This window comes from Cricetulus griseus (assembly GCF_003668045.3).
Source record: "Cricetulus griseus strain 17A/GY chromosome 1 unlocalized genomic scaffold, alternate assembly CriGri-PICRH-1.0 chr1_1, whole genome shotgun sequence".
NCBI lineage: Eukaryota > Metazoa > Chordata > Mammalia > Rodentia > Cricetidae > Cricetulus > Cricetulus griseus.
Window position 1 is genome coordinate 51046713 of NW_023276807.1, and position 27447 is coordinate 51074159.

The 27447-nt window shown below is 38.4% G+C and overlaps 2 protein-coding genes across 6 annotated transcripts in view; one reads left to right on the top strand and one right to left on the bottom strand.

Moving 5' to 3' along the window:
• The window catches only part of Gtf2e2 (general transcription factor IIE subunit 2), a 43016-nt gene that overhangs the window by 5549 nt on the left and 10020 nt on the right, over positions 1 to 27447 (bottom strand). For all 5 annotated transcript variants that reach the window (XM_027391265.2, XM_027391261.2, XM_027391262.2 and 2 more), the window contains 4 exons: positions 14389 to 14480; positions 8898 to 9005; positions 6074 to 6256; positions 4776 to 4869 (listed from right to left, as the gene is read on the bottom strand). In XM_027391265.2, the coding sequence (XP_027247066.1) occupies positions 4776 to 4869; positions 6074 to 6256; positions 8898 to 9005; positions 14389 to 14480 (477 nt within the window). The remainder of the gene's footprint in view (positions 1 to 4775; positions 4870 to 6073; positions 6257 to 8897; positions 9006 to 14388; positions 14481 to 27447) is intronic.
• Smim18 (small integral membrane protein 18) lies at positions 26514 to 26801 on the top strand. The gene has a single exon (XM_035452939.1). The coding sequence runs from the start codon at positions 26514 to 26516 to the stop codon at positions 26799 to 26801; it is 288 nt and encodes a 95-aa protein (XP_035308830.1).

Sequence of the window (27447 nt, forward strand, 5' to 3'; positions counted from 1 at the left end):
TCTGTCTGTCTGCCTGTCTGTGTCTTTCTATCTTAATTTGTGAACCAAAATAAATCCTTCCTAAACTGCTTTTAGCTGCTGTGAGATATTTAGTCACAGAAATGAGAAAAGTAACTAGTACAGGTGGGAATGTAGGTAGATAACACTGACAACGGACTATTGATGAAATACAAAGAAGCAGGTTATTTTCTTACAAATGCTACAAAGTTCACCATGAACATTTTACAAGATATTAAGATCTGTTCACATACATCTTTTGACCCAGTAAAACTCCTCTTCAAGAAAATGGGCATATGTAAGCAGGGCATGGGCACACAGCTTTAATCCCAACACTCAAGAGACAGAAGCAGGTGGATCTCTGTGAGTTCCCAGGATAGCAAGGGCTATGTAAAAAGACCCTGCCTCAAACAAAATGAGTATATGTATGCATGACACCAAGCATCACTTATAATAGCATGTGGCAAAATAAGTAAAACTTTCTACAGCAGAACATAAAAATTGTGCTAAAGTACATGCAAGCATGAAACAAATGTTACCAAGTATCAAAAATAGTGCTCTGGTCTAAGGATGTCCTTTTGTGGAGGGGGGGAAAAAGCCTGCCCAGCATGCTCACAAAGCCCTAGGTTCCATCCACAGCAGTGTAAAAATAAAACTACCTAAGTAACCACTTAGAAGAGCAACAGAGTCCAAAAGTAAGGTCTCAAAAGTGACAACTACTAGAAGGAATCTTAACTCTAAGGATAAAGATCAAACAGTTTGAGATTCCAATTTAAAAAAAAAAGTTACCAGCTTCGATAGTTTGAATGTAATTGGCTCCCACAATCTTGTAGGAGTGTCACTATTAGGAGGTGTGACTTTGTTGGGAGTGAGTACGGCCTTGCTGGAGGAAGTGTCCCAGTCAACTTCCTGCTGTCTCCTGGTTAAGATATAGTCAGCATCACACCTGTCTGCATGCTACCATGCTTCCCACCATGATAATGGACTGAACCTCTGAAACTGCAAGCGAGCCACCCCACTTAAATGTTTTCTTTATAAGAGTTGCAGTGGGCGCCAGGCAATAGTGGCACACGCCCTTAATCCCAGCACTCAGGAGGCAGAGGCAAGCCCATCTCTGTGAGTTCAAGGCCAGCCTGGTCTACAGAGTGAGTTCCAGGCTCCAAAACAATACAGAGAAACCCTGTCTTGAAAAACCAAAAAAAAAAAAAAAGAGAGAGAAGAAGAAGAAAAAAGAAAATATAGTGTCTAAAATAGTCATACCTATCTGGCTACTTGTTATCTTGACTCAAGGTTTTTTAGTTTTATGTTTGATTAGTCAGATAGGAAAGAAAGATTAATTTTAGTCGCTGGGACTACAGTTGCAACCATCTGCTGCAGCTACATAGTGTAGTGGCTTTTGGTATTCCTGATGAGAATCCCGATATCTGACTCTCCAGTGCTGGCATCTTTATTGAAGGTTTTATTTTATTAGTTTTTATCTCTGTTAGGGTTTTTATTGCTGTGAAGAGACAAACCATAGGGCATGTGCTTTTACTTGCTCATTCAAGAGCATTCCTGCTCTATACGGGAGACTGACACCTAGTGGGCTAAAACACACATCACCACTGATGCAACCATATCAAAGACAAATACCAAAATGTGCCATGAATGAGGAGAGGGTACAGGGCTAGGGTTTGAACTCAGAGCCTCTTAAATGCTAGCCCAATACTCTACTACTGTACCCCATATCCAAAATCTATGGTTTTTCAATTAGTTTTATATGGAAATACATATTTTTATCATCAATTACTTACAATCTGGAAGGCTAAGGGAATAAAAGCTTCCCTTTATCTCTGTCAGCCAAACATGCGATTTTAGACCAATTAAGGACATATAAAATGGCAAACTAAACTAGATGCAATATTAAATAATGTAAGTGCAGCCGGGCGGTGGTGGCACACAACTTTAGTCCCAGCACTTGGGAGGCAGAAGTAGGGAGGCAGAAGTAGGCAGATTTCTGTGAGTTCGAGACCAGCCTGGTCTACAAGAGCAAGTTCCAGGACAGCCTCCAAAGCCACAGAGAAACCCTGTCTCGAAAAACAACAACAGCAACAAGTAATAATAATAATAATAATAATAATAATAATAATAATAATAATGTAAGTGCAAGTAAAAGACACACAAACAAAATGACTAAGTAAAGCTAAGCAATGATATTCTCAAAAAAAAAAAAAAAGCACTTAAGAGACAGGAAATACTAATAGTTTAGCATGGGGATAATAAGATTATGTGGTCCTACTACTACTAAACAGAAAGAATATTTCTGAAATGGCTCCACAAACTGCTATCAATAAGTTCTAGCTTCTTGCTATCTGTTTATTCCAATCTCTTTTCAGTCAATCACTCACCTCAACTTAAACATCTTCCAGAGCAGACATGCTGCCCTATGCTGCCATCTGTAGGGCAAGCTTCACACTAAAAACTGTGACGGAGAATATGTGACTATGTTGAAGGTGCCAAGGCAAAAGTTGGATAAACTCAAAACAAGTTTATAATTATGATGGTCAAAGAGAAAGAGATACTGGAATAGAGAGATAAGAATATCATTAGAGGACCTGACATAGAGCTCAGTGGTAGTGTTTGCCCAGCAAACTTCAGGCCCTGGGTTTAACACACATGTATGCACACAAGCACACCCTTCCTCTCCCTCACCCCACCCACGCCCTGGGTTCCATACCCAGGTACACACACATACACTGTCTTCCTCCCTCCCTCCCTGAGGATGAACAGGAATAAAGGATTACATATGTATGTATAAATGTCACAATAAAATCCATTTCTATAAGTTAACCAAAATTAAGCCAGGCATGGTGGCCCATACCTTTAGTCCCACCACTCAGGAGACATAGGAAAGTGGATCTACATGAGTTCAAGACCAGCCTGGTCTACAAAGTAAATTCCAGGACAGCCAGAGCTACACAGAGAAACCCTGTCTCAAAGAAACAAGATAATAATAAAAATTTTAAAGGAAATTTCATTAGACAATATATAAAGCTGAGAAATCAAGAAGCAACAACATCAGTACATTACAGAGTAAGGATTCTCAACCTTTTAGGGGTTGAATAACCCTTTCACAGGGGTACCCTAACAACATAGGAAAACACAGATATTCACATTATAACTCATTACAATAGCAAAAGTTATGAAGTAACAATGAAAATAATTTCATGGTTGGGGTAACCACATCGTGAGAACCTGTATAATGAGCTGCAGCATTAGGAAGGCTGAGAACCACTGTTATAAAGAGATATGGAGTGGGGTGGGAAGGGAACAAGGCCAGAATAATCTAGAACAAAACCAAAGAAGCAACTGCCAAAAACAAAGGGACTAGATCTGTATATGGATGCTGGAAATCAAACCCAGGTCCTCTGGAAGAGCAGCCAGTGCTCTAACCACTGAGTCACCTCTCTATCCTAGTCCATGGTTTTCTATGCCAGCACTCAGCAGGCTGAGGCAGGAGAATATGGAGTTCAAAGCCAGTCTGAGCTACATGGTGAGAGACCACGTCTCAAGAAAATGAAACAAGGAGCCAGATCTACAAAAGGACAAGCATGTCTGCTCTTTGTATTTGAACATATATTTATGTAAGGTATTAAGAATTATGTTTTGTTTTCCCAAAATGAGTATCATTGTGCCTAAGAATAAAGGAATATGTTTTCTTTAAAACTATGTTTGTTTATAAGACAGACTCACTATGAAGCCCTGGATGACTTAGACTAACCATATAGAACAGTCTGGCCTTGAACTCACTGAGCCTCTGCATCCCAAGTGCTAGAATTAAAAATATGTGCCACCATTCTCCTTTATTATGTGCCCATAATAAAGGTTTTTAATAATAAAAACTAAAGCTAGGTGTAGGTGGCACAGGCCTTTAATCCCAGCACTCAGGAGGCAGAGGCAGGTGATCTCTGTGGGTAACAAGTGAGATATTAGCACAAGAAACCATGAACTAGAGCTAGAGAGATGGCTCAGTGGTTAAGAGCACTGACTGCTCTTTCAGAGGACCTGGGTCTGATTCCTAGTACCCACATGGTAGCTCACAAAGATCTATAATTCTAGTTCCAAGGGATCTAATAACCTCTTCTGGACTCTAGGTATCAAACATACAAGTGGTACAAAAACATACATGCCAGCAAAAACATAAAAATTTTAAAAATGTAAATCCCAAACTGCTATACTGTAATTTCATGTACATATACTTAAAACCTTTCAAGTCAGCATAAGATGTGACACAATAGATATGAGTCTTTTAGCTAAGAGATGTTAATGGTAAGGAACTCACCAACACAACACAATAAAAGTAATGCAAGCCATATCACCTTAAAATTGTGATATACTGAGCCAGGCAATGGTGGCATACATCTTTAATCCCAAAACTCAGGAGACAAGAGGCAGGTACATCCCTGTGGTTCGAGGCCAGCCTGGCCTACCAATTGAGGTCCAGAACATCCACAGAGAAACCTTATCTCAAAAACAAAACAAAACAAACAAACAAACAAAAAAACAAGAGCTGGGGAGATGGCTCAGCAGTTAAGAGCACTGGCTGCCTGAACTCTTCCAGAGGTCCTGAGTTCGATTCCCAGCAGCACATGGTGGCTCACAACCATCTGTAATGAGATCTGGTGCCCTCTTCTGGTCTACAGGCATGCATGCAGACAGAGCACTATATACATAATAAATACATCTTTAAAAAACAATTTGTGATATACTTGCAATTTTATATGCACAGAATGGCTCACCTTCATCCACAGAAAACTGACAGCTTTTATCATTGAAGAAAAGTATTTTCTTCTTATCAGGACGATTTACAAACAGTATCTGGTCCCCTAAAGCCTTAAAAGAAAAAAAATAAGATCAAATTACTCATTAAAAAAATGGATATTATATATATAATACACATACACACACACACACACACACACCAGAGAGAGAGAGAGAGAGAGAGAGAGAGAGAGAGAGAGAGACAAAAGCTTCTTTTCTTTAGCCTATAGTACACTATTTGAGTCCTACATGTCCCCCAAAGTTTTAGCTGAATTTCTTTTTTCAGCAATTCTATCTTTGAGGATACTTTCTTCTTAGCTGTCAAAGAACATAAAGATGTGTGTGTGATACAGCACTAACTATGCCTAACACAGAATGGCAACAAGCAGCTTTTGCAAAAGACTCTCAAATTTCACTGGAAAAACCAATCTTCATGATCAAACTTTTACTGCAAATCCTTTCAGGGTATCAGAACAGACAGGTTATTAAGTAATGACTTTATTATGTTTTAATGAATCTAGTTCTTTGGGAAAGCATTATCTAACACTATTGTTACAAGAGATACACTAATGTCGCTGAGAAAAACTTTCTAGAAATCGTCTGAAGGATCAAATCATGATACAACTACACAAAACAAAATCCCAAAGACCTGTCAACATCACACAAAGATGATGTTATTCTCTTTTCTGCTCTGTGGCATAGAGCAAAGTTATTTTTAAGTGTTTTTTGGATTGCTTTATGCATATGCGTGTTTGTCAGAATGCATACATGCGCATCCTGTGTAGGTCTAGTGCTCTCAGAGGTCAGAAGATGGAGTCTGATCCCTGGGAAATGGAGCTAGACACTGCTATGAACCACCATGTGGGTGCTGGAAACAAACCCCAAGTCTCTGCAAGTTGTCTTAACTGCTGAGCCATCCTCTCTCCAGCTTCACAAAGTTCAGATTTTAATTGGATGGCTAAAACCCCATGTAATACAGGATAAAGGCTTTAAATTTAACTCAATTTTGCTTTTTAAATGTTTAAAACCTCAAAGAGGGGACTGAAGATGACTCAATGGGTAAGAGCCCTTGCTGCTCTTCTGAAGGATCCAACACCCTCTCCTCTCCTTAAGCACCCACACATATGTGAGGAGATACACACAGACACATACATAAAAACAGGACAACCAGGACTACATAGTGAAACCTGTCTCAAGCAGAAGGAAGGAGAAAAAAAAAAAGACATTACTAACTCAAATCACAGTAAGAACACAGGAGGAAAATGAGGGACAGTACCTTGACTGCTTTCTGGGAATTGGGGAGCCCTTCTTCTATGTCCTCTAGCAGGATCCCTCCTAGTCCTCGCTGGTCGTGGTTATCCAGAAGCCTGAGCAAGGCCTTCTTATCTTTCAGGTTGTACTTTGGCTTGAAGGCGTATTTCCCATCTATGACTTCAATCTTAGGATTGTTGACTAAAGCCTGTGATAACACCACAATTACGTTTTACTTAGTAAAGGAAACCTCATGTGTATGTTCTTAAATTCTAATATTACCCAACACAGGGGCAAATTGAAGTATTTATGGACTATAAACTTGCAGAGCTAAAATATTAGACTATTAGACATCCAGGATCCCAGAACAGGTGATCAGCATAGTGCTTGCTTCTTATTTAAGATGAAAAGAAAAAAATGTATGTTTGTGGGATATGTGAACACTGTGAAAAGATGTAATGCTGTGATTGGTGTAAATTAAAAGCTGGACAGCCAACAGCTAGGCAGGGAAGATAGGTGGGATTTCCAGGGAGAGAGAGGAAGAGGAGGGGGAATCTAGATGTGCAAATTATGTCAATGAGGGACGCAGAGGGAATGGATATACAGAATTAAACAAAGGTAAAAGCCACATGGTAAACCAAAGATTAACAGAAGCAGGTCAATTTAAGTTATAAGAGCTAGTGGGACAAGCCTAAACTAAGGCCAAGCTTTCATGTGCTTTCATAAGCTGGCAGTCCAAAGAAAACTCCAACTACACTGTACACTATTTGCATACATTCTTTAGAGAGAAAACTCATTGTATTACAATTTCTTTGAAGAACCCTTATTCTTTTAGAAGACAAACTGAGTAGGAATCAAAAAATAACCTATTAATGACACAGTGAACATGGTATGCCCATGCCTCCTCTATCATATATTGGCATTATAATGGGAGAACATCACAGCAGTGTCTAAACATTTTTAAGTTAAAAAATCATAGGTATAAGCTGATTGTGGTGACTCATACCTACTATAATCTCAGCATTTAGGAGTCTGAGGCAAGAGACTGCTGCCAAGTGTGAGGTCAGCCTATACAACAGAGTAACATTTAAGCCAGGAGTGGTTACACACATCTTTATCACCAACACTCTGGAGACAGAGACAAGTGGATCTCTGTGAGTTTGAGGCCAGCCTGATCTACACAGTTGAGTTCCAGGACAGCCAGGGCTACACAGTGATACCCTGTCTCAAAAAAAAAAAGCTTAAAGAATAAAAACCAATGATCTCAGGCAGGTTCTGCTTCGAGCAATGGCCAAATAACTGATAGAAGACTATGACCTCCAATGATTTGGGTTTGCTCAAATCATTTTATATTACAAAAACAGAGAATCACACCTTGCTTGGTGAAATTAATTAAGTGAATTAGGCCACTCATGGTGCCACATGTCTTTAATCCCAGCATTTGGGAGGCAAAGGCAGGAGGATCTAGTGAGTGAGACCCTGCCTCAAATAAATCAATGAAATTATTACATCTGGTAATTTTGTGGGTATTCTGTACTGTTTGTTTGTTTGGGTTTTTGTTTGTTTGTTTGTTTTTAATTTTAACTGTAGCGCAGAGCAGCTTTGAACTCACTCTGGAACTAATGATGTCCTTGAACTTTCCATCCTCCTGCCTTACCCTTTCAAGAGCTGGGATTACAGGCGTGCACCACTACATCCCAGCTAATATCTGATCCTCAGACTGGTCCTGAAAAGTAGGCAATTTAAAGAAACAAACACCCAAACAGATGATATGTCATTCGATGGCAAACTGGCATGGTCGGCAATTGTTTCAGGCTTTCTTCAAATGGTACATATATTTAAACATAGCATATGTGATCATTTGCCTAAGAAACTAAAGACAATTCACTTATCAGACTATACAGTGGTAATAACACAATAAAATGTTTTATTGTCCCTAACATCACAATTAAATTTTCTAAACCACATATAGAGCCAAGCAGTGGTGGTGCACCCCTTTAATCTCAGCACTCAGGAGGCTGAGGCAGGCTCTGTGAGCTCCAAGCCAGCCTGGACAGGTTCCAAAGCTACACAGAAAAACCCTGTCTTGAAAAACAAAGCAAAATAAATAAAGCATATATACAATATACAATTTATAGGCATATAAAGTTAGGAGTTTAATAATTCAAACTACTATTTATAAAAACAAAATTGGTACACTGGCTTCACATTTTAAAGTAGCCTTAAAATTTTTAAAACAAATTTATATGAAAACAGCTAAAAAATTACAGGGATGTGTATGTTTAAATTAAACAAAGGCTCTACACATCAAGTCTTTTAAGAAAAAGTAAAAAACATTATCAGATTATAGTATTTATTAAAAAAAAAAAACACTCTGAGCCAGGCATGTTTCATGAAGTTAAAGCAGGTAAAGCAGGAAGGCTGCCCTGAGTCTGAAGTCAGTTTGGATTACAAAATGAGACCCTATCTCCTGCCCCTTTCTCCCTGCCTCCCTCCTCCCTCCCATCCCCTACACACACACACACACACACACACACACACACACACACACACACACACACACACAGGCACACACATCCCCCAGCTCCACCTCCCCCCCCAAAAAAAATTCGATAAAACATGTCTACAAGCTGGAGATGACTTAAAAATTTGATAAAACATGTCTACAAGCTGGAGTGTTCTATCAGTAGTGGGCTGTCCTAGCACATGCTGGGCCCTGGGTTTCATCTCCAGCCACCGTTCCCCTGCCCCTGAAAAAAAGAACCAACTCTAGATAGCTGTAGCAAACACCCCTTTTTTGTAATTAGCTTTTTTTTTTTTTACAACAGTTTTAAAAAAACTATTCTCACCTCAGTCATTAGCCATTGTTTCTGCTTGAGTCCAATATCTAAGTGCTGTGTCTCATCCAAAATCTCCTCCAAAGTTAAAGGATGTGTATCTCCTCGTTGATGCCGTGTCTGTTGAGGGAAGATTTCAAATGTTAAGTGCATTAAGTCAAAGTCAGACATAAACTAATCTTTTCAGGAATGTACACCATGTATTATCTGAAGTAGTAAGCATGAATACCAGGATCAAGAATATGAAATCAGGGCTGGAGAGATGGCTCAGTGGTTAAGAGCACTGGCTGCTCTTCCAGAGGTCCTGAGTTCAGTTCCCAGCAACTACATGGTGGCTCACAACCATCTGTAATGAGATTTGGTGCCCTCTTCTGGCCTGCAGGGATACATGCAGGCAGAACACTGTATTCATAATAAATGAATCTTGAACATGAAATCATACAAAATCAGACTGATAAAAATCAAATGATAAACTGAGAAAGAAAAAAAAAATCACAAACTAACCTTAAACCAGGAGTGGGGATACACAGCATGTGGGAGGCTGAGAGGCAGGAGAATCACAGGTTGAAGACCAGCTACATGATGAGTTCAAAACTAATAAAGGCTACATAACAAGATGAAGATGTGTTGAGATTGATGAGGACAACAGCAACAACAAATTTTTCTAGTCGTTGCAAGAGTCAATTAAAAAGAAAAAAACAAAACTTGTAGGGAAACACAGATTAACAGAAGAAAAAGAAAATTCAAGTGCCCTTAAACAGGAAAAGACACTCAACTTCTACCACGATGTTCCTCCCCTATCAGATCAGGAGAGTGTAAAAATGTCTGATGCATCTATTAGCTAAGATACAAGAAAACAGGCCTTCTTATTGCCAGAATATAGGGTGCTGCAAACCCTTAAGAAAGACAAAATACATTCTAAGGCCTGACCACCAATAAGGACTAATTAAACTGCAGCACAATACAAGCTACACACAGCAAGGAAGTTCTCTATGTGGCCCTTTCACTGCTGAACCACAGTCATACAAATACATGGTCATGCTTCAAAAAAGATTGCCTCCAGAGTCCTCCACTGACCAAAAGATCAGGTGAACACAATGAAATCACCAAAGCTAATCAGAGACAGGCTGATACCTGAAAACTTGTCTATTCTGGGGTTTGATGTAAAAAAACAAAAACAAAACCCACTTAAGCTTATTAAAGAGCAGGACATAGGTAAGCAGAAGGGTACTGTAAATTCATGAATGCCAAAGGTGAGATGACCTGACCCGGGGAGGATGTGGCTCCTGAACGGGCTTCTCAGAAGATACTGTGATTCTAAGATTAGCCACCACATTCATCAGGATAAGACAGTAGGATTAAGAGTGTGAATGAGCCTGCCGGTGGTGGTGCATACTTTTAGTCTCAGCACTTGGGAGGCAGAAACAGGCAGATCTCTGTGAGTTTGAGACCAGCCTGCTCTACAGAGCTAGTTCCAGGACAGGCTCCAAAACCACAGAAAAGCCCTGTCTTGAAAAATGGAGGGGAAAAAAATGAGAATGACCTCTGTGTTTGAACCTCTTTGTATTAGTCTACATTTTACATTAAGAGATATATTCATTATTCAAAACAAAAATAACCACAAGGCTCTACCTCAGGTAGGCAACAAAACCTCTTTGTGCCTGCCAGCCCTATAAAATTCTAATCCTAAACTTTTCAAAATTAGAATATATGGAAAGCAGGGGGAAAAGAGGATAAAATCTAACATATCACAAGCAAAACATATTTACTGAGTGTTTGGTCTTCATTCATCCAAGTCTTTAGTATTGACTACTAAGTGCTAAAGATGCAGCGATGAGACAAGGAAATGCATATACATATACATATACATATACATATACATATACATATACATACACACACACACACACACACACACACACACACACACACACACACACACACACACACTCTCTCTCCCAATATTGGGGCCAAGTTAGACATGTATGTATAAAATTTAGGTAAAAATATATTTCTTAGCCGGGCAGTGGTTGTGCACCCCTTTAATCCCAGCACTCAGGAGGCAGAGGCAGGTGAATCTCTGTGAGTTCGAAACCAGCCTGGTCTACAAGAGCTAGTTCCAGGACAGCCTTCAAAGCCACAGAGAAATCCTGTCTCGAAAAAAAAAAAAAAAAATTAATATATATATATATATATATATATATATAATATATATATCTTAAGAAGAAAAATTTAAGGAGCTGGAGAGATGGTTAAGAAATTAAGAACACTGGCTGTTCTTCCAGAGGTTCTGAGTTTAATCCCCAGCAACCAAATGATGGCTCGAAGCTATCTATAATGAGATCAAATGCCCTCTTCTGGTGTACAGGCAAACATGCAGACAGAACACTGTCTACATAATAAATAAATCATTAAAAAAAAAAAAAAAAAAGACAAATTAAGCCAAGCTTGCTGCCATAAGCCTATAATCCTAGGTACTTGGGAGGCTAAAGCAGGAGAATCAGGTTCAAGGCCAGTCTGGACAACTTAATTGAGACCTTATAAAAAAAAAGGTAGAAAATATGGAGATACAGCTCAGAGCAGAAAGTGCTTTCTGCTCATCCCCAGACCTGAACAGATGTGCAGAAGAAATCAAAGAGAAGCCGGGTATGGGCAGTCCTTGCATTGTTCTCTAGTTTGGGAGAGATTCAGCAGCTGAAGAAACAGCAGTAGCCTTCAGGATACCCAGAATCTCAAGGAGAAGGCATCCCTCACAATGCAATCTTCAGAACAGCTCCAAGCATTTTAAGACTTACGTATTTAATAAACATTTGTTTCTTATTAACTACTTTAAATTCTTCTAAAATGGACCATGAAGTTCTTCTATTTTCCTAAGCAGTTACAATAATAATAGTATGACTCTCATCTCAGTTTTTGTCTTAAATAATCAGGTTATGATGTAATAAACACACCTGGACAGTCTAACCCTATGCTTCATGCTCTTGGATTATAACTTCAAAGTTCTTACATGTCTTTATAATGTTCTTTGTGTGTGTGTGTGTGTGTGCACATGTGCCTGTGTGTGTGTGCGCGCGCGCGCGTGCACTCAGCACTTTCTCTCAAGTTCTCATTTCTTGCTGTAAAATCACTGTCTATCTCAGTTCCCTTATAAGTCCCCTTGAATTTTTCCATGGTTCCTAGTAAGCAACTGAAGAGGTCCATTACAAGTATTATTAATATTATTATTATTTTGTTGTTTTGGTTTTTAGAGACAGGTATTCATTGTATAGCCTTGACTGTCCTGGCTTTGTAGACCAGGCTAGCCTCAAACTCACAGAGATCCTCCTGTCTGTTTCCAAGCACTGAGATTAAAGGCATGTGCTACCACCACTAGCTATTATACGTATTTTTGATGTTATGTTTACCTATTTTTGAAGTTCCTGTTATGAAATCTTCCAAAAGCAGAGGGAGAAGACAACCGACTACACTCACCAGTTTACAAATCATCTTCTATTATATATGCACATTTCCCCTTTCAAAGTAGACCCTTAGGAGAATATGCTGGCCCCACCTAGAACATTCCAAATTCTGATATAATTTGTACAACTGACCAGTTTAGTTTCCCTTTTAAACAATTTCTCCTCTTCCAGTCCTAACACACCTGAATTCCATTCAGTATTACCCACTAGCACACTGTTCTCAGAAGAGTGTCATGAAAGCAAAGAGAACACTGGCAAAAAAAAAAAAAAAAAAAAAAAAAAAAAAAAAAAAAAAAAAAAATTACTCTTCAGGATTCCCATGTTCATCCTTTTACTATTAGTTTAGAAAAAAATTAAAAATGCATACTTAAAGAGCTAAAACCGTATAATATCAATTGGGGGCCATTTCCTTCAAGGTAACAAAAATATTCTCCAGGACTACGAAGCTGTTCTAATTATGCTATATAAAACCCATTAAGTGGCATGTATTTCAATCCCAGGGGCAGGCAGATCTCTGAGTTCCAGGCTAACCAGAGCTACATTATAAGGCCATGTGTTGTTTTTGTTTTGTTTTGTTTTTAAAGGGGGGCGGGCCACTGATGGCTCAGTGGGTAAAGGCACCTGATGCCAAAACCCTATGACATGAGTTTGATCTCCAGAATCCAGTGTAGAAGGAGAAAACCAACTTCTCCCAGTTGTCCTCTGACTGCCGTAGGCACTGGCCTTGAAACTTGTGATTCTCCTAGTCTTGCAGAGCTAGGGACAGAAGCCAGAGTCTTAGCACATGCACTCTATCGTATAGCTCTAGCTCCTGCCTTCTTGACTTCTTTTCTAAAGGCTGAGAAAGTCAATGGTTAATGATCAGACACCAAATCCTTTGACAAGTTAAGTAGTTTCCATTGTTTTGTTTTCAATAAAACTGTGTGTCAAATGATATCAGGCTGCCTGAAGGATAAAGCTCCAAGTGGTTTTTGGCACATAACTTGGAAAACTGTGCTTATCACAAAACTTCCATTAGAATCACCTTAGCTTTATGAACATTCATTTCTCTGCACTTAAATCTAGAAAATCTAAAAACAGCAGCAGATTTGGTGCCAAATCTACTTTATCCTACAATAACTAACAAGCATCTCCAGATGCAGTGACTATAAAAAGAGGATTGCTTTCATTTCCTTAAGGGGCAGATTACTGTTACATACAAACAAAACAAACTTAATCAACCTACCCAATCAACTCTTTATCAATTGCAAAGCAACTCAAATCAGAAGCCTTGTGGTCACAAGAAAAATGTTAACTATATTTGTATATTATTAAGGAAAATAAAATGAAGAGCTAAGTAGACTTTAAAACAGTCAATTTCCTTTACTGACTGACAGCTCCAAGAGGAGGATCTTTCTTGTTATCCCACTATCAGTAGTACATGTTAATAAATGTTTAACACATAGTGCAATAGGTGAACAAACAGTCAAAATTTACTATCATCTAATACTGAGAAATATTAACTAAAATGTTTCTACTTGAAATCAAACACAAACTACACAATTCAGACACAACCAGACACCCAGCTTCTAAGTCTTTTGAGTCAACATTTCCTAAGATCCTTGGTAATTCTCTTAACCTCCACACAGAGAATCAGTCGCCATTATCTGGTTCACCAGTGTAGTTTTTGGTTCTCATACGAATGAAGGACGACCTATCTTGAAATACTACCCATCTTCTCACAGGTTTTTCCAGGCCACATGTTTCTTTTTAAGTCAAATGATAAGCTTAAGTTATACACTTGACTATAATGTAAATTATATTAAATATAATTGAGTACTTTACTGTGATGCCAGCTAACAGAGGGCACAAGGCTCAAACATTAAGTATTTTAGGGGTTTCTTGAAGTATGATCAACATATAATAAACTACACATACTAAAATGAGTAATTTGATAAATCTTGGCATATTTATATAAATATCTAACGCCTGAAAATCTGTATCTCCTAATTCCCCCCTTTTTTTGTCAAAGAAATCAAAAGGACTTTTGTTATGCAAGTACTTACTTTCATGTAATTCACAATCTTAGCAAGAACACCAAACTTATATCCAGAGCTTCCAGATAGCGCTTTCAAGTTAAACGATCCATTGCTATGATCTGGAAAGGAAATTCAAAAAGATTACTGTAACATTTTCATATAATGTACTATTATGACTTGAGCAATAAAAATGATTTTAACTTTGACAGAATACTTTTCTTTGAATTTTTTCATCTAATGAAGTCTATCCTGTAATATTATAAAAACTCACAAAATCCATGTATGTTTATTAAATTATCATTCTCACTCCAGTACACATCAGTCTCGAACTCATCATCTTCCACCTCAGCCTCTAAAGTGCTGGATTATAAGATTACGACATGTCCTAGTCCTAGGCTAAGTATTATTTAAAAGCATTAAAATATAGTTTGAGGAAGGAGATTGCTATAGATCAAATTCAGGGCCTGTGTGGGTTAGGCAAGCACTCTTTTTTTTTTTTTTTTAAGATTTATTTATTATGTATACATTCTGCCTACATGCCAGAGGAGGGCGCCAGATCTCATTATAGATGGTTGTGAGCCACCAAGCGGTGTCTGGGAATTGAACTCAGGACCTTTGGAAGAGCAAGAGTGCTCTTAACCTCTGAGCCACCTCTCTAGCCCGGCAAGCACTCTTAACAGTGAGCTATATCCGTAGCCCAAACTAAGACTAACCCGAGCCTTACTACTAGACCACACTAGCCTCCAACTCAGATAACCACTTGCCTCAGTCTCCTCAGCTAGAATTAAAGACCTGTACGACCACACCCAACTCAAAATACAATTTTTTTATCTCATTCTTTTATCTCATTACCTTTATCTCATTCTACTTCTACCTTCAACTTGATTAGAGTCCTCTAAGAGAGTCCTCCAATAATGAAACAAGAGAACACTATAAACACAAGAAATAATGTCCTCCTCTCCATCTCCTTTCTTCCCCCCTACTCTCTCAGAAATCTTTACATTATTGTTTCAAAATGTTTACCATTTTGTCACCTCCCTACAGATAGAACCCTAATGCCATCACTGTATCACAAATGCATCTGAGTCACTGATGGAGAGGTTGCAAAAATCACTATAAACACAAGAAAAGCATTTCTGAAGCACACATTCTATTAGCAAGACATCAGGTCAGATAACAATTTCCCATACAGCTGACACACAGTGGCTAAATAAAAAAGAAGGAGAAGCCATCTTTGGCATCAGCTTGGTAATAACCATTTAAACAGAAGACTGCATTAGCACAACCACAAGTCAAATATAACAATTGTCAGAGATCCAAAATAAGTTTCTAGATGCAACATAATACTTCTTTGAAATTAGCCAGTGAAAAGTCTTTATTGAATGTTTTCTTTCCGTTGACACTAAAATGCAATGCCCTTTGGAGTTTTCCCTTAGAATTACTTATAATTTTGAAAAGTAACTCAACCGGAATGTTAAAATCTGCCATGTTTCCAAAACTAACAATAACATTAAGCACACCTTACCGATATGCTTCCACATACATGATTTCAAAAGCCAGAGATGGTGGCTCATCTATCATCTTAGAACATGGTAGGTTGAGGCAGGAGGATCACAAAAGAGGAGGTACATGGGGAGGGTTAAAGGGAGGAAACAGGACAGGGTAGATGACATAATTATATCATCTCAACAAATAAAACACAAACACACCTGTTTTCTGCTCTTCCAGAGGCCATGAATTCAGTTCTCAACACCTAATCTGGCAGTTCACAACTACCTGTAACTCTAGCTCCAGGGTCTAATGTACTCCGAAGGCATCCATGCACACAGACACACACACAATTTCATATATATATTATATATATATATATAATATATATATATATAATATATATATAATTTTTCTTAATCTTAAGGTTATGCTTTGCTACATATCAAGTCCAGGACTAGCCTGGGCTACAGAAGACCCTGTCTCAACAATAACAGTACCTTCATTTCAGTTATGAAATACTGACCTATGGTTATTTACCCCCAAGATGTTCAAAACACTTTTAACAATAGTCACTAACATTTATTCAACCTTGTATTTGCTGAGCATCACACTACATGATTTCCACATTTAATCTTCATAAAAAATTCTATTTAAGCTGGGCTGTGGTGGAGCACGACTTTGATCCCAGCACTCTGGAGGCAAGACCAGCTTAGTATACAAAGAGCTAGTTACAGGACAGCCTCAATAGCCACAGAGAAACCCTGTCTCTAATCCCTGCCCACAAAAAAATCTATTTAAGAGGTTTTATTGTCTTTATTTTGTGTGGGAGGGGAAGTTACATATGCACGTGTAAACCAGAGTTTGGTGTCTTCCTTAATTGCTCTTCCATTTATTTTTATTTTAAAATTTTGTTTTATGCATATGGCTGTTCTGCCTAAATGTATGTCTGTGTACTCCTTGAATACTCTGGTGCCACAGAGGCCAAAATAGAGCGTCAGATGTCCTGGAACTAGAGTTACAGACAGTTGTGAGCTTCCATGTGGTTGCTGGGAATCAAACCAAGGTCCTCTGAAGATCAACTAATGTTCTTAACTGCTGAGCCATCTCTTCTGCCCCTCCATCATATTTTTCAAACAGTCTCTCATTAAATCTGGAGCTCACCTACTGGCCAACAATCCCCAGCCTGCCGAGCACTGGGATTCCAGGCACAAAGGCCTGTGCCAGACCCTTTAACACAGATGCTGGGAATTTCAAGTCAGAGTCTCCTGCTTGCACAATAAGCACTTCACAGCTGAGCCATCTCCCCAGCTCTACTTGTCCCTCCCCCCCCTGCCCCCCCCCCGAGACAGGGTTTCTCTGTGTAGCTTTGGAACCTATCCTGGCACTCGCTCTGGAGACCAGGCTGGCCTTGAACTCACAGAGATCCACCTGTCCTCTTTTAAGCATACAAATTATGGGCTCTAACAAGGCGTAGATTTAAATCAAGCTGTAAACCCTGTACTATTGCCATATATAAGCTCTACCTACTACCCTTTATACATTATTATTCCGTCTGATCTGGGCCATTTTGTCAGAACACAAATAATCATAATTTTTTTTTTCTTTCAAGTCAGAGTTTCTCTGTGGCTTTGGAGGCTGTCCTAGAACTAGCTCTTGTAAACTAGGCTAGTCTCGAACTCATAAAGATCCGCCTGCCTCTGCCTCCCGAGTGCTGGGATTAAAGGCGTGTGCCACCAACGCCCGGCTACAATAACCATAAATAACACTAGGCAAGTGGTCTATCACTGAGCTTAACCCTGGCCCACTTACCTTGACCTTCTTTTAGACAGTCTCACTAAGTTAAACTGGCCTTAAATTTGTGACCCTACCCCCAGACTCCTGAGTAGCTGGGATGATAGGCCTGTACCATCAAGACCAGCATTTTAATCAGCATTATTGTTTATCCTATGTCATATATGTATGTATTATACATAAGCTATAAGTATAACTATGTATATATAACACACACACACACACACACAATGGTAAAATTGAAAAAAGAAATTACAGGATATTAAAAACAAACTCCAAAACCGGGCGGCAGTGGCACACACCTGTAATCACAGCACTCAGGAGGCAGAGGCAGGTGGATCTCTGTGAGTTCAAGGCCACCCTGGTCTACAAAGTGAGTTCCAGGACAGCCAGAGTTGTTACACAGAGAAGTCCTGTCTCAAATCCTGACACCCCCCAAAAAAAACAAAATCTAAATAATCAATTATGAACCACATATAGTTTGCTTATCACAATGTCCCCAGTACTAAGTCAATACCAACTGAAGTCAACATTCAAATATCTACTGATTGATGCAATGTAATAGGGGCATGTACTACTATATAGTCCCAGAAATTAATGTAATGATTTATCTATATATTGTTTTGAGTCTATACAACAAGGATTTACCCAGTCTACCAATGGTTTTTTTTGTTTAATTTTTGGTGGGATTTTTGTTCTTTGTTTGAGTTTGTTTGGAGACAGGGTATCATTATGTAGTCTAAAACTCACTATGCAGATTAGACCAGCTTCTGCTTCTCAAGTGCTGGGATTAAAATTTAAAGTGTGCACCTCCAGCTCTCCCCCATTTAAGAGCTACTCCTTGGGCTGGTGAGATGGGCCAGAGGATAAGAGCATGGGCTGTTCTTCCAAAATTCCCAGCACCCACATGGCAGCTCACAAATATATGCAACTCCAGTTCTAGGGGACTCTACAACCTCACAAGCAAAACACCAGTACACATAAAAAGAATATTTTAAAAAAAAAAAAAATTTTAAAAATGAGCTACTCCTTTAATTAAAAAGGAATCTAGATTCTGCTATGATTAGGCCAAAATCTTATCACCATAACTAAAATATCAATGAACAGTCAGGTGCACTAGACACAACAAAAAACGTAAAAGCCGTCTATATGGTAAAATTTAGGGAAAAAAAACTACCCACCTAAACTTACTCTACTATAACTTAAAGAACTAAAACATTTTGTTTACTCAAAATTTCTCCCAAATACAAGCACTATGTGTCCATAATGCCAGAAGCCAAGACTCAAGAACATACTGAGAAAAAAAACAACAACAAAAAAACAATTTATTAATTTTAAGCTTATTCATGAGATTTTCTCTACATTTCCTGTTAACATTTTACCAACGTGCTTAACCTGGGCTGCTGTTTCCTTGGTAACTGCCTCTGGAGACTGTAATTCCAGCCCTAGCACTGAGTTATTCACAGAAGGGTGTGATATTTTATAGGAAAAAAACAAAAAAACTAAAAAATCACCAATCTGTTTCTATGTGAAAATTTAGCTTAAAGACAAAAACAAATTTTTAAAGGGGTTGTCAGCTGATACCCTAGAGGATTCTATTCAGTTTATGAATGATCTGCTCCTCAGGACGGCAGGACTTAATGCAAATGAGCACAGAGGAAACTGTCAGCTGCATTATGCGTTCAACCAATAGAAGCACAGCTCCATCTTGGCTGTGCACTAGACTGCATTACAAACAGACGATACCATCGCTTCAACAGCATCTTTCCAGACAAGAGGTAGGCTTATTTGATCCTTTTTATTCAGTAGTCCATATCCTTATGAAGCAGTAGGAAAATATTTTACCATGAAAAGAAAAAAAAATCAAGCAGAAAGTATTGTGCCTACTGAAACCATGAAAGCAATGTATTAGCCCATTATTTGGTAGGATTTTATCATGAAAATGACTGCCCTGTGCTATTTGATAAGCATCCTTACCATCTGTGCCTTAATGGAAAATTCATTACATTTTCTACTAATCTGATCTATCCAGATCTTAAGTAAGACAAAGGCATTTGATGTTAACCTGGGTCTTTGCTAATTTCATTTTCTCAAAGCAAATTCATTTCAGAAGTCTGGTCTATCTTAACAAAGGATGTTTCTCAAAGAAAAAAATCTAGAATAGCAAAGCCTTGGCTAAAGCCTTCTGGTTATATGTGCAAATTTTATTGGCTGGTAAAAAGCAGTTATAAGAAAGCTTATATTTTAACAAATGAGAAATAATTCAAATTATATCTGACTTTGAGTACTAATGCAGAAAATGCCCATAATTTTTACATAAAAATACTTTATCGTTATGTGAGTTGTATTATACTATAAGCAGAGATAATTTATAGAATGTTCATTTCTCTAACATCTTAACTCCTCACAGTAAAATCTATCTTACCATAAAATACAAGTCATATTATTACATAAAAATCTTTTAAAATATTCTTTCATTATAAACCACACAAAAATTTAAAGTAAGTTATTCTCAAGCTGGTATTGAGATACATACAAACTCAGGCTTTTTGATAAACTACATCTTAAAATTAAATGTGTCCTAAGAAGAGCTGGTTAAGGAAGAACAGTAATTCTAGGTAGTAAAATTATTCTCCTGACTCAGAGTAATGGACCAAATTTCTGTAAATAGAATCTAAAGATGAAATTCTTTAGTAGGTACTAGCTCTCCATGACATACTGTACTTAACCTGAATATCCGAGTTTCACCTTTAACTTGATGCTAAATATATTCACTACTAAGGTTTGGGTTCGTATGCTTTTCGTAACTTCTACTCCTTCTGTTTCTTCATCAGCATTCGGGTTACACAAACAGTATCATTTGAAAAACCCAAAAGGCTGTTGTAACAAGATACTACCTCTCTCAGGTTCAGCACAGCAGGGTTAATTACCTAGAAACCATTGTTGCTTACTATACAAAATATGGGAGCCAAGTAATATAAAAACACCTGTCAAATAACAGTTAATTTACACCTTAAAATTTCAAATTGTTTTAACATTCATAAGACTACATTTTCATATATTATTCCATAATTAGCATAAATGGAGGTCTAGTACTGTTCACCAAGTCATCTTTCAAGTACACCCTATCCCAGAATCTCACAGCTTGAATTAAATGAGTTGCTCTATATTTAAAGGCCATTATGATTAACTGATCATATTTCAAAGTGATGTGCTTAAAAGTGCCAGGGAATTCAATTTACAAGTTTTTACCATAAATAGAGCTAAATCATATTTCTAATCTGTTGATCCAGGGTCCCAAAACCACAAGACCTATCCCCATAAATATTTCACTCTTTGAAAAGGCTGAACAGGTAAAGGGAATATAACAAAAATAACAAAACCTACCTAAAAATTATATAATGTGCTTTAAGTATTCCCATTCCTACAATAAAATTATAAAGGGTGGACCCACCAAGTACAAGACTGTTATTGTTTCTATTTTTAATCATTTTCTCCCAGTTTTTATAACATGCTTACAGCATTTCCTGGATACAAATTTAATTTTAATTGGAAAAATGTAGTCTAGAATAGGAAATCCTGATGATGTACTTCCTTTTGGATGTTTAATTACACCTAATCCACTGCCATAAAATTGAGTCTCTATCTTAAATCTAACACATGAAGATTACTAGTGCTTTTCTATACTTTGAAAGAATACAAATTAAACTGAAGGTGGGAAGTGATGTCTATCATACATGTTTTACTTGTTTAATATGTACAGAAACTAAGTAAAGCAAGGATGTCTTGACTTCCTCATCAGTTTCAATACTGTCAAAAGTGGCAAAATGTCATAACATACAACATAAGCATGGAACATACTATCTTATTCACTGTTCTATTGCTGGGAAGAGATAACTTGACCATGGCAACTCTTAGGCACTGGACCAGTAGCTGAGAGCCTACATCCTGATCCAAAAGAAGAAAGCCTAGGCCTGGCATGGGCTTTAGAAATCCCCAGTGACACACTTCCTTAAACAAGACCATACCTCCTAATCTTTTCAAATAATGCCACTCCCTAATGACTGAACTTTCAAACATATGACCCTATAGGGACCACTCTTATTCAAACCACCACTCATATATACTCCTTTCTAAACTGCTTAGACACTTCCAACACAACACACACACACACATTTGCCTTTGGTAAACATACTGTTATTCCACGGTCACTGAAAGCATAATCATTGTATGAATTTTTACATGAAAATAAAGTACACTGTTTAGGGTGGGGATATAGGGCAGTGGCAGACAAACAAGGCCCTGGGTTTTAAAGTTTCCTCAAGTCTGGGTCTTTTTTTTGGGGGGGGGTGTTTCAAGACAGGGTTTCTCTGTGTAGCTTTGGAGCCTATCCTGGCACTCACTCTGGAGACCAGGCTGGCCTCGAACTCACAGAGATCCGCCTGCCTCTGCCTCACTGAGTGCTGGGATTAAAGGCAAGCGCCACCAACGCCTGGCAAGTCTGGGTCTTCAAAAAGAATTTGAAGCCAGGCGGTAGTGGCACATGCCTATAATCCCAGCCCTCAGAAGGCAGAGGCAGGCAGATCTCTGTGAGTTCAAAGCCAGCCTGATCTACAGAGAGACCCTGTCTTAAAAAAAAAAACAACCCACAAACAAAAAAACCCTGATGCTGGGTGGTGGTGGTGGTGGTGAGTGCCTTTAATCCCAGCATTTGGTAGGCAGAGGCAGGAGGTGGATTTCTGAGTCACACAGAGAAACCCAATCTGAAAAAACCAAGAATCTGAAAACTCATTTATGTTAACGTAAAATCAACATGTTTGCCAAGTCTTCACACTGAAAACTTGTGCTGTAGTTTTCGGGGGGAAATGCTCCTTTGTGTTCAGGTAAATGTTTTAATTTGAACATTATTTCAAATTGTATTTAGGCCTGTTTTGTTCAAAAGACAACTTAAGTAAAATTTAAACATCTAGCTGGGATGGGAAAGGGCCTGGTTTTGTAGTTCACAAATCTTTAATTTTCTACCTCCTGCCTTAGCCCCATGAATGCTGGGATCCCAAGGAGTTGCATGAATATTCACATTATACTACTGTCATAAATCTTAAAGGTGTTTCAAAAGCGAAACATTTTAAAGTCACATGGGAGATATGCGCATACCTCATGCACCTTTATTAAAGAAGCCAGGTCAAAAGGACTAGCCATGATAGCTACCCATACCCACACCCCTAAATTGGGTCTCTAACCAAGTTTCTGAATACTTGTACATTTATGTCCATGGTGTTTAGACTCAGAGACCTCAACAACACATAGGTCGGATCAGTCCATCAGGGTATTCACATCACACAACACAAGAGATATCACTTAACACTAGAAGGCAATGGAACCATAAAGCACAAGGCAGATTGTTTTGTTTGGTTGGTTGGTTTTTTCCTTAAGAATGTGCTCTGCATCAAATGAAGTCCTAGAACTGAAAGGAGAAATGGACACATACTTTTATCCCTAACCCAGAAGCTATCTCCAACTGATTGCCACTTGTGAATGAAAATTTAGTTTTCTCCAAGGAGTGTGGAAACAAACCACTTTTTTTTTTTTGGGGGGGGGGGGGAGGTTCAAGACAGGGTTTCTCTGTGGCTTTGGCGGCTGTCCCAGAACCAGGCTGGTCTCGAACTCACAGAAATCCACCTGCCTCTGCCCCCTGAGTGCTGGGACCAAAGGCATGTGCCACCAATGCCCCACAACAAACCACTTTAAAAAAATAATAATAATAATCTTTTTTTAAAAGATTTTATTTATTTAGTATACAGCATTCTGCCTGCATGTATGCCTGCACACAAGAAGAGGGCACCAGATGTCATTATAGATAGTTGTGAACCACCATGTGGTTGCTGGGAATTTAACTCAAGACCTCAGGAAAAGCAGTCAGTGCTCTTAACCTCTGAGCCATCTCTTCAGCCCCCAACAAACACTATTAAGGGTAGGCTGCATGCCCAGCAGTAGGTGACCAACACAAAATAAACTCAATGGCATCCTTGGAAGTTCTTTGGCTTATAATGTTAAGTCAGGGCATTTTTGAACATTACAAGTCCTTTGCATACGCATTATAGCTTCCAGTTTTATGTTTTTATGTGATCCCTATATGTACAAATGGGTCTTTTTCTGCATCTATGCTTCTTGTGCTTTCCTTTGGCTCTTTTTAGTTTGGTTTTTGTATTACTCCGATTTGCTTGTTTCATTTTATCTTATTTTATTTTTATTCTAGAGATACCTAATTGTTTTCTAAGGAGAAACAAGAAGGGTGTGGATCAAGACAGGAGGCAAGGGGGGAGGAACTAGGAGGCATATGGGGGGAGAAACAGTAACTATAATATATGAAAAAACTTATTTTCAATTTAAAAAAAAGAATGTAATCTGAAGAGAACATTCCAAGGATAAGGTAATTTTGATTTTTATTTTATGTGCAGTGGTGTTTTGTCTGCATGTATGTCTGTATGAGGGTGTCAAATCACTTGGAGCTGATTATAGACAGTTGTGAGCTGCCATGTGGGTGCTGGGAACGGAATCCAGGTCCTCTGGAAGAGCCGCCAGTACTCTTAACCACTGAGCCTTCTCTCCAGCCCCCAATAAGGTAATTCTGATATCCTAGGTCTAGAGACATTATGAAGTGATTCCTCACCTACTAACAATGTAACTTTGTGTGTCCCTCAACTAATAAAAGTAATTCAATTGCATACCACCCATGAAGTTTGTTGGCTCTCACTGAAGAATAAGAGTAATCAAGCACCATGAAACAAGTTTTAAGTTCAAACAAAACATGTATTTAAGCCTTTACTTCTGGCTTCAGATAATAAATCTAACCTTCAAAATATTGGAAGTAAGCAAATGGCTAGAGGTGGGATTTTTGTAAAACAAACTTGATTTACAACAGAAATAAAACCTTAGGAAACACAACTTTGGTAAAAGTTGTAAAATTCTGTTTACTAGAAAGGCATTTAATCCATGACTTCAGTTTGGAAGTAGAAATAACACCATGCTTGTATTTAGAAACAAAACACAGTCTTCATCTTTTAGAAATAAGTACTGAAATATTTCTAGATTGAATAACGTCTTGGAGCTGCTTTCCAGTGACACATGTGATAGAAGCCAACAACTGATGCATGAAGACGAACTGTGAGCACATAGGAGTTCCTTACACACTCTTCCTTGCTTTTGTGAGTCAAAAGTCTCACTACACACCTAAAACCCATCCATAACTCCCAATGTAGCCTAGGCTGGTCTCAAACTCATGTTCTCCTGCATCTGTCTCCCAAGTGCAGGGATCACAGTCATGTACCATGATGCCAATGTTATTATACCCTTCATGTACTGTGTTGAAGTTTTGGGGGTTTTTTGCTTTTTTTTTTTTTTTTTTTTTTAGACAAAATATACACATAAAAGACATCTCTACAATTTAGAAAAACTACTCAGGCTGGGCGTTTGTGGTCACGGCTTTAATCCCAGCACCCAGGAGGCAGAGGCAGACAGATCTCTGTGAGTTTGAGGCCAGCCTGGTCTACAGAGTAAGTTCCAGGACAAGTTCCAAAGCTACACAGAGAAACCCTGTCTCAAAAAACAAAACAAAACAAAAAACTAAAAGAAACAAAAGAAACTGAAATTAGCAAGTATAACAATGAACTATTATAATCTCAGCACTAAGGAAGCAAAGAAAAAAATATCCAAAGTTCAAAATGAACCTTAGCTACATACGAAACTGAAGACCACCACGTGCTATAAAAGTTTAAAAGAAAAACAAAATATAGGGGCCAAGGAAGGAGCCCAGTGTTATAAAAACAGAAATTTAACTCACTAGCTTACTGGATAAAATTAATAATTGGCAGTCCTTAAAGACTAAATTCATCTGCTTTTTAAAAATTCATTACATTTGGTGTTGGAGAGATGGCTCAGAGGTTAAGAGCACTGGCTGCTCTTCCAGAAGGTCCTCAGTTCAATTCCCAGCAACCACATCGTGGCTCACAACCATCTATAATGAGATCTGGTGCCCTCTTCTGGCCTGCAGGCATATACACAGGCAGAACACTATACATACTGAATAAATCTTTAAAAATAAATAAATAAGTCGTTACATGGGGGGGGGCATTTCACATGCCATGGAGGTCAGAGGGAAACTTGCATAGTCAGTTCTAGTTTCCACAGAGATCCTGGAGGTCACACTCAGGTCATTAAGTTAGCAGCAAGCATCTTTTACCCCCTGAGTCATCTTGGCAGCCCTAAATTCATCCACTTTAATTACTGTCCATGGTGACTTAGGTTTACAAAACAAGACTATTATCTACAGAACTAATTAATAATCCCAACAGTAACATCACTTCACAGGCAACTTAAGTATTTTATCCTTATACTGAAAACTGTATTTTGTTTTTGTTATTTTGTATTCAGCTTCAATTTCTAGATTCAGATCAAAATTGTCAATGAAAATAGAAGTCAGAAACACCCTAAACCAAGAAGTTTAGAAGCACAGAATAATTACATTTATTATTCACCCAGATAATTGCTCACTGACAACTGCTTTAGTCAAGCTTCAAGCTGGTGGTTGTTCATCCTTGGTTAGCAGTGAATTCTGTATTTTTCTTCCTTGTGTGTGAATCTTAAACACAAATATTATCTAATAAGCAAAATACATAAAAACTAAACATAATTTAAACATAATTCAGTCACTAATTTTGCTAGAATACAAGTAACATCCCTGGTAACTATATAAATTTACTAAGGAACTTGTGTTGAGATCTGAACACACAAATCTGTTGTTTGGTTATGATATATTCACTTTCTCCCTCTGTGTAGATCCCAAACAGCAATAAAGAAGTGGGGTCCTGAGGATGGCTGCTAGCCACTGGAATGAGACCACGACCTCTGTTTATCAGTACCTTGGCTTTCAAGTCCAAACAATTTACCCTTTCCATGACAACTGGAACACTGCCTGCTTTGTCATCCTGCTTTTGTTCATATTTACTGTGGTATCCTTAGTCGTGCTGGCCTTCCTGTATGAAGCACTTGACTGCTGTTGCTGTGCAAAGAACAAAACTGTGAAGGACTTGAAAAGCGAGCCGAACCCTCTCAGGAGTATGATGGACAACATCAGAAAACGTGATAGTGAGGTGGTCTAGCGCTCCTCAGAAGATGAACAAAAGCTTTATTGCAACAGCCTTCTGCCTCTTCTGAGGAAAATGAAAATTTCCTGAAGCCAGCTGTTTCAATGAAATTGACTTTGAATGGCTAAAACATTTCTGGCAGAAAACAAGTGAAATGTGCACTTTTGGTGTGTATCCTTCATTAAATATACAGTTCACAATGTGAACTTACCAGTCTACTTAATACAGAACCTCAAAAACTATTATGAACTATCCCAGCATGCACTACTGGGAATACTGAACAGCAGTATTCTAGTCTCCAAGAAAACTAAAAACTAAGCAGAGCTAACTGCTAGAGTAAGTAACTTGCACCTGATCACACAGATTAAAAAGAAGTATTTCAGTAGCAAAATCCTACTTAAAATGTGTCTCTAAATCCAGAGTAAAACGTTTCCGGGCCAGGGATGGTGGTGCATACCTTTAATACCAGCATTTGGGAGGCAGAGGCAGGCGGATCTCTGAGTTTGAGGCCAGCCTGGTCTACAGTGAGTTCCAGGACAACCAAAGCTACACAGAGAAACCCTATCTGAGGTGGTGGGGGGGGGCAGGGAGGGGGTGGAAGGACCACAACATGGACATTTCCACTATAGAGTTCCTTTGTTAAGACAGGAGGAAGGGAATG

Excerpts from the sequence above, each read along its gene's own strand:
- Smim18 (XM_035452939.1), top strand. The coding sequence starts at position 26,514 with ATGGCTGCTAGCCACTGGAATGAGACCACGACCTCTGTTTATCAGTAC.